This window comes from Triticum aestivum, chromosome 6D, assembly GCF_018294505.1.
Source record: "Triticum aestivum cultivar Chinese Spring chromosome 6D, IWGSC CS RefSeq v2.1, whole genome shotgun sequence".
NCBI lineage: Eukaryota > Viridiplantae > Streptophyta > Magnoliopsida > Poales > Poaceae > Triticum > Triticum aestivum.
The window spans coordinates 183,586,783-183,594,530 of record NC_057811.1 but is presented as its reverse complement, the minus strand read 5'-3'; the positions used below and the strand labels follow the sequence as shown (position 1 = coordinate 183,594,530).

The 7,748-nt window shown below is 42.3% G+C and overlaps 1 protein-coding gene across 2 annotated transcripts; it reads right to left on the bottom strand.

Annotated features, from left to right (window-relative positions):
* Positions 1 to 432: 432 nt before the first annotated feature.
* LOC123144402 (V-type proton ATPase subunit B 2) lies at positions 433 to 7,533 on the bottom strand. 2 transcript variants are annotated; one of them, XM_044563524.1, is made up of 15 exons: positions 7,329 to 7,533; positions 6,911 to 6,984; positions 6,284 to 6,339; positions 6,069 to 6,167; positions 5,833 to 5,892; positions 5,415 to 5,526; positions 5,036 to 5,244; positions 4,378 to 4,506; positions 4,086 to 4,223; positions 1,889 to 2,039; positions 1,513 to 1,595; positions 1,327 to 1,374; positions 1,183 to 1,236; positions 1,016 to 1,099; positions 433 to 939 (listed from the first exon to the last, which is right to left on the bottom strand). In XM_044563524.1, the coding sequence occupies exons 2-15, from the start codon at positions 6,966 to 6,968 to the stop codon at positions 754 to 756; spliced, it is 1,467 nt and encodes a 488-aa protein (XP_044419459.1). In that variant the 5' UTR covers positions 6,969 to 6,984; positions 7,329 to 7,533; the 3' UTR covers positions 433 to 753. The 2 variants fall into 2 exon arrangements, with proteins under 2 accessions (XP_044419459.1, XP_044419460.1); XM_044563525.1 differs by having other exon boundaries at positions 7,188 to 7,358.
* Between the last annotated feature and the right edge of the window lie 215 nt (positions 7,534 to 7,748).

Here is a 7,748-nt window from a genome sequence, read left to right as displayed (position 1 = left end):
TCAAGGTATTTCATCATGAATTTTTACACATATGTGGGTTGCATCCTTACATACATCCTTACATACACGCATATTTTTTTCAGAATTGTTCGAACCATAAAAGTTTGAATTTGAATTTTTAAAAAATAAAGGCCTCCATGGAGATCGGCCTCAAAAACGCCTCTCTCGGGTGCATCAGCTGCACTTAGCTTATTTTACCCAAGATACACTCTCATTGTTCACATGTCAACCTATTTATGAGGTGACATTTGTTAGCTACTCCATTGAGTATGATTAGTCGTTACCATGAGTCACCAAAACAAACATGCAATTTCTTGTACTCCCTCTGTAAACTAATATAAGAGCCTGTAGATCACTACTTTAGTGATCTATACGCTCTTATATTAGTTCGCGGAGCGAGTATCAATCAATTTACTTAAAAGCCTTAACAAAGAACAAATCAATATTGTTTACATTTTCCACAAGTCCAAAAATATATAACTAACATCTTCGGGCATGTACGCGCCTAAACGGCTTTTCAGTTTTGCTGCACAATACAGGGAAATGAAACCAGAAAGAGGTCTAGCTTGTGAATGGAAGCTACATGGGATTACAAAGCTGCCAGTGCACAAGACATGTGGGGTACAACTTGTGCATACAGACTGGAAAGAATAGGATCTGACTATATAACGTAGCAAAATGATACAAGTTTGGATTCTTCTCTTATTCAAGCTGTTCATCATGAAAAAAATGGACTTTTATGAACAAAATGGATCAATGGGTGGCATCTCTGCTGTAGAACTGATCCAAGGTCTTCGCAGGAATACGGTGGAGAAGTTCACGGGGGAATATGCGTAGCAATGTCCATGCCAGATCAAGTGACTGAAAAATGTTCCGAGTATCGTATGCTCCTTGCGCTACAAATTTCCTCTCAAACTTATCGAGGAATTCTAAATAGAGCTGCACGATGAGAATCATATCATTAGTTTTGTACTAAAAGATAATCGATGCACAACTAAATTAACTGGCAACAGACCAGGTCCTCAGATGAAAGAGCCTCCTCTCCGACAACTGCTTTCATGGCTTGAACATCCTTCCCAATGGCGTAGTTGGCATACAGCTGAACAGAAGGTCATGTTAGCCCATCAACATATATCATAAGGTGAATGAGACATAAAAATGATCTCAAATGCAAACGAATACCTGATTGGACACATCTGAATGATCCCGGCGTGTCATACCTTCACCAATAGCACTCTGCACGTAAAGAATTATGACATAATTCTCCATGTGATCCCAAACTAAGAAACACTAAATGCCACAAATTTTGACTAGCTACAAAAGTACCTTCATCAGACGAGAAAGAGATGGCAGGACGTTGATGGGTGGGTATATCTGAGAAAGCAACACAATACTTCCGTTAATCCGTTAGATAATAAAAAAGAAATCCCTCACAATCATGTATTGAAGGAACAATCAATGCTTATAACAGGAGGAGGAAAAGCGACAACAAAAAAGAACATGCAAGTGCACCTGTCTATTATGAAGCTGTCTGTCAATATATATCTGCCCTTCGGTAATGTATCCCGTAAGATCAGGAGTTGGATGGGTGATATCTGTTGAGGAAACGAACAAAAGGTCAGGCATGACACTGCGATCTGCCGGGAAGCAAGACTACTAATCCACTGGATAGACATCAAACAACATTCAGGCAGCGGATACTTAGATTTCTAGTTTTTTTCCCACCTGATAGAGTTCTAGTTAAGTGGATTTTTTCTAATGGATAGGGTGCAACATACCACACAAAGTGGGCTGAAAATTGCAACTGCAAAAAAAGAGGCTTCCTAGAATGGAAATAATGTAGGATTAAAGATAATAACTCTAGCAATGCAACTGGTCCGTTGCTTACCATCATTAGGCATTGTAAGAATAGGAATTTGGGTAATTGATCCTTTTCTTCCCTCGATACGCCCAGCTCGCTCATATATGGTGGCCAGATCAGTATACATATACCCAGGATAACCACGCCTACCAGGTACCTCTTCTCGTGCTGCTGAGACCTAAACATAAATAAAATTCACATGTAATTAAGAAAATCAAAATCGTTGAGTCTTCGACCATATACAAAAGATGACGGATGACACTGTCCTGAAAGGCGACGTATCAAGTGAAAACTTGATTTCAGTGAAAATCTGGAAACTTGGATCCCACCCCGTTGGATCTGTAGCGAACTGCATCTACTCAAGAGCTCCCACCAGCAACTTAAACGCACATTAGCACATTAGCACAAAACCCCCTCCTTCCTAGTAATGTTGTCAGGTTTTTGAGCATTGGCTTATCCTCTACCGCCCCTACCCGTCCCTACCCCGCAGCGAAATAGCCATGGCGGCGACGCCGGCGCGCCCCACGCCGGATGGCTGCCGAGGGGAGGCGCCACAGCCGGCGCTGCCAAATGCGGCGGCATGTCCATGCACCGTTCCGACTCCCCTTGGCAGGGACAGCTCCTGCGGCGCGGCGGCCACAGACAAAGCTCCCAACGGCGGCAGCGCAGCCACGCACCACGTTGAAGCCCCTCGGCGGGGAGGGCTCGCGAGGTGAGGCGACTACAGCAGGCGGGGCTCATAGCTGTGGCGGTGCAGGCACTGAAGCTCACCTCGAGATGGGGTCCCAACACTCGAGCGGCGCCGTGGTCGTGTCCTGTATGTGTATGTAGGAAGCCCGTCCCGCAAAAGTGTGCTGCAATTTTCATGTAAATTCCGTGTAGGTAGTATCTGATTCAGTGTGAAGTTGTAGCTCCTCCTAATTCTTGATGTACAGAATTTTCTCTCTGAACTTTGCTCCTCCTTTGTAAACTTGTAGCTGAATGTTGGTGTATTACCACTCAAGATTCAATGGGATTTTTTGCTTTAGTTTATAGTATATGACTAACGGAGTGACTTGTTTGTACAGATCTGAATAATGATGGAAACACCATTGCAACTAGCTACATGAATACACTTTCTAGTAATAAGTATAGACCTTTCTAGTAATAAGTATAGACGAAAGTAATAACTGAAAATGCAGTAAGCATCAGAAGGTTGCATGCTTGCAGCAAAGAGCAGTTCATATTCCTGAAATGCAGTAAGCATAAAAAAGCTTGCAGGCTTTCAGCAAATAGCAGTTTCTATTCCTAAAAGATCACAAGCATACTCTGCATAATGGGTTGTTTCATTTCTACAGGAGAAAATAACCTACAAAATGGTCCAAATCATCTCCCAATTAAATAGTGAATGCGAGAGTTTAATGGCCAGTTCTTTGCATAAAATGTAAATAAGTTTGCTGATTGTTACCAATTCTCTTCAGATGACACATTTGCTACAATTTAGATTGACAATACAAACACTAGAAAATTCTCAAACTTAAACATTCAGAGATACAGAAATCTCAAAAGCTCATGCCACATAAATTTCATGCCCTCAATAGGTCAAAAGATAACAGTGAAGCTCTGAATTTCATCTTGTTCTACACCAAAATTAAAAGCACCGGCTTGCCTCAAATCAAATAGGAGGGGAGGTCAGGGGACCGAATAGAGGTGAGGAGTACTCCAAAGAGCCAGTCACGGCCTGCATAGGGCGAGCCGCAGCCGACGGCAGCCCGTTCGCGATCAGCAGTCATGGTGCCAGACGTGACCGGTGGAGGGAGAGTCGCAGCCGATGGAGAGCCCATTGAGGTCGGTGGAGGGCAAGTCGCTGCCGACGGAGGTCTCGTTGCAGCCGGCATATGGAAAGGGCTAGCCGGCGGTTGAGGCTCCATCGTGACGCATAACAGGATTGAAGACGTATCCATCTCATGAACAGTCAAGGACTATGGCCCTAGATGGCGAATAGGAGAGGGGGTTTTCTGCCAATGTGTGTTTAAGTTGCTGGTGGGAGCTCCGCCTTTGAGCAGATGCCGTTCACTACAGATCTACGGGGTGGGATCCAAGTTTCCAGATTTTCACTGAAATCAAGTTTTCACTTGATACTACGTCGTCCTGAAAAGTCATTCTACTCAAAGAACAAATAACTGAACAGATTGAAGCTCACAGAATATGATGAGATAAGAAAATCATAGAGAAAACACACTACCTCACGAAGTGCATCGGCATATGAGCTCATATCTGTTAGAATCACAAGAACATGCTTCCCACATTCATATGCCAAATATTCAGCAGTTGTTAAGGCAATTCGAGGAGTGATAATACGCTCAATAGTGGGGTCATTTGCCTGCGAAACAATCAAGGCAAGAGATTCAGGTTTCATGGTATGCTTTCTTAGTATTGCTCGGGTCAAATATATTAAACACAACTACAACCTCAAAGATCTGATTTGCACATTCTAATAACAAAATCACCAAAAAAATAGCAAAATCAAATTTTACCAAATTCAGGAAAAGAGTGACCCGCTCCATTGAACCATTTTCTTCGAAGTCACGCTTGAAAAATTGTGCCGTTTCCATGTTTACTCCCATAGCAGCAAACACAATTGCAAAATTGTCTTCTTCACCTCCCTAATATAAACCATAGCAAGATGAGTAGAAGAAACACCAATCTGCAGACAAAATAACAAAACCAAAACTTTCGGCATGGTTGCTTTACACAGTATGAGACTGAGAGCAATCCATAACTTTGCAGCTCTTTGTATAATTTCCAGAGACCTATTCAACAGGTAATAAGTCTAACTCTACCCACAAACGGTCGGTCTTCCCCTTGCCAGAAAGTTAAAAAAGTCACAGAAGTCAGAGAACTATTATAACTATGCATATATTTTATGAAGGATGCAACTTGCAAGCTAAGTGCAAAGAATATGATGCTCAGGAACATAAGATTGACTGTGTGCTTAGTTAAGTGATTGTCCGTAAACACCCTTATGTTGGTTGTCAATGGCGCAAGCAAGAGAGACTTATTATAACTACCCACACATTCCATGAAGGATGCAGCTCAGTGCAAAGAAAATGATGCTCAGGAAACTGAGATTGACTTCATGCATTGGTAGCCAATGTCCGTAACCAACCCTGCTATAAAGGATATGTTCATTACCTCTGCTGCATGCTTGCTTTGCTCCAACCTTTTAACGAGACCAGCTTGACGACAAATTTGAGCAGCAATTTCATTATGAGGAAGTCCAGCAGCAGAGAAAAGAGGAATTTTTTGCCCTCGAGCGATCGAGTTCATGACATCAATGGTGGATATTCCTGTTTGAATCATCTCTTCTGGATAGGTTCTCTCACTTGGGTTGATAGAACTTCCTGGGATAATATCAGACATCTCTCAGATATTATAAAGGTTACCATAAGTTAAGATGGAGCCTTTCACAAAGAATAGATTATTTAACTAATCTCCAGTTCTCCTAAGAAGTGTCCATGCCACTTGTCTACCCTAAGCATAAGAAAGTTTACGATAACATGAAATAACTCACCAGAAATATCCAAGTAAGCCTCGGGCAATATAGGGGGGCCATTATCAATAGGTTTTCCAGAGCCATTAAAAATGCGTCCAAGCATATCAAGTGAGACGGGAGTTTTCAAAACCTGTAACACAAAACGGTGCCATATGCAAAGAAATAAAGTGGTGAAGTTGAGACGAGTCAACAAAGCCTCATTCGAAAAATAAAGTTATTCAGCAGGAAGACGTTTGATATCACTAAATGTTCATGCCTAGCATTTTCTGGGTTCAGTTTCCATATCCAACTTTAAGATGGCTGATGTCATTTATTGTTCATACTGAAATTGTATAGCTATAGTTTGATGATCTGGGTATTTATTGCATAGAAAGAAATAAAGCATTTAATGATTGAACGACAAAGAATCAGAAGCAAAGATGTGAATAACAGGTACCTCGCCTGTGAACTGCACAGTAGTATACTTGTTGTCTATCCCTGAAGTACCTTCAAATACCTTAAGAGGCACGCAGCTCAGTATCCAAAAAAGGTCAAGTACCATGTAACCAAATACAATTTAATGCACTGGATCCCTAAGCAAACTATGTAAAAAATCAGATCAAATGCAACATCGTGTAAAACTCAATTGGCATTCTTCAATCAAGAGAATATGGTCCATAGAAAGGAAACAACCTGCACAACAGCTTTTTCACCATCGACTTCGAGGACTTGACCACGACGAGTGGTGCCATCTCCCAATCGGATGTTCACAATCTCCTGATACTTTGGGCCCTAAAATAGGTTTATACAGCGAAAATTTACTGAGTGTGAGAATGGTTATTTGATCCAACCATAATTTCGGTAACATTAGCAGCTATAGCTATATAGAGAAGAATGACAAATCATACCTTTACTTTGTCCAAAATAACCAACGGCCCTGCCACACCGGAGACAGTCCTATACTCTGCATGACAAGCAGAAATTCATTATCATCTTTGCTATATCACCCAAATGGGTTTTCAAAAAAGACTAATGATTTCCTAAAAAAACTATATAGACTAATGTGAAAGATAGGAAGCAACACCGGCGGGGGGTGCTAGATAGGCCACACCGAGTGTAAGTACAACTAGTGTGAAACTATGGGAGAAAAGCAAAGATACAACGGAGAAAGGCAAGGACCTCAGGACCATGGTTCAGGAGAACATTGCTGATACTGATTTGCAGCACATTCCTGTCAGGATCAAGAATAAACGAACAGGACAACCTTTACTGTCTGCCAGCATATTTACTTTAAAGATTGATAAAATCTCAGTTTCATCGGGTCAAAAAAACATCTCCGTTTCATCAAATGAGTGCACTCTAGCAGCATGCCAATCGTCCGGCATCTATTATCTTTATATGCACAGCAGAGCACTAATGTAGCAAACCTATCCGTTCGCCATTGGAGTAACACAAGAAAGCTAAACAATCTAGGCTGTAATTCTCAAGAGCAATATACATACCACAAGCTTCGGTTTGCCTTGGTCAAGACTTACCTATGCCAATCTCCAATGTCCCCTCCTCCATCTCGGCGCCATCCTTCGCCAGACCCATGCTGGCGACGAACAACCTGCAGGAAATGGCAAAATCAAGGAAACCGTCCAAAGAAACAAAGGAGGAAGAAAGTGACCACGATAGGCCATAGGACCAATCTAGACCGATGGATCACTCCAATCAACACCGCCGCATCAAACGCGCCAACCCCACTAAAATTGCACTCTCCTAAATGCCTGAGTAAGAAAAGGCTTGCAATATTTCCCGCTTGAACTCTACCAGCAGATCTGGGCTCTCGGTCGGATCTTGGTCCAGGATCCGAGGATGGGAACAAACACAGCACAAGGATCAACCCAATTCTCCCCGGATTGGGCGCTAGTTGGCTGGGATTTGAGCGGGTTGAGTCGCGAGGAGACGCACCTTGGGTCGGGTTGGCAGCAGAGAGGTAACGAGATGGAGAACGAGAGGGAGAGGAAGACAGAGACGTGGCTAGAACCCAACGTGGGTGGTGGAGACGACGACACGAGCGGAGGAGGAAGGCTAACGAAATTAAACACCAGAGCCCAAATTGAAAGAAAAAAAATTAACACGGTGCAATCACCTCACTACACACATACACCCTATCTCTATGAGTTACTCTCCCTCTATCCCATAATATAAGAGCGTTTTTGAAATTTTAAAACTAGTATATGGAACGGAGGGAGTAGTTTGAGATGCTGAGGCAGCACGTCATCTTGATCCAAATTAAAATTATTAAATATACATACATAAATACGTGTATATCTATTTTGCGTTAAATTCTGCCTGAGCTCGTCGCTCCGGCCATTACAGGTGAATAAA

What these genes read in the sequence shown, in the direction of transcription:
- LOC123144402 (XM_044563524.1), bottom strand. Translation starts at nt 6,968, where the DNA reads ATGGGTCTGGCGAAGGATGGCGCCGAGATGGAGGAGGGGACATTGGAG. An exon ending in GTGAAAAAGCTGTTGTGCAG is followed by an intron (nt 5,893 to 6,068) that starts GTTGTTTCCTTT and finishes GTGCCTCTTAAG; the next exon opens with GTATTTGAAGGTACTTCAGG. An exon ending in TCACTCTTTTCCTGAATTTG is followed by an intron (nt 4,224 to 4,377) that starts GTAAAATTTGAT and finishes ATTGTTTCGCAG; the next exon opens with GCAAATGACCCCACTATTGA.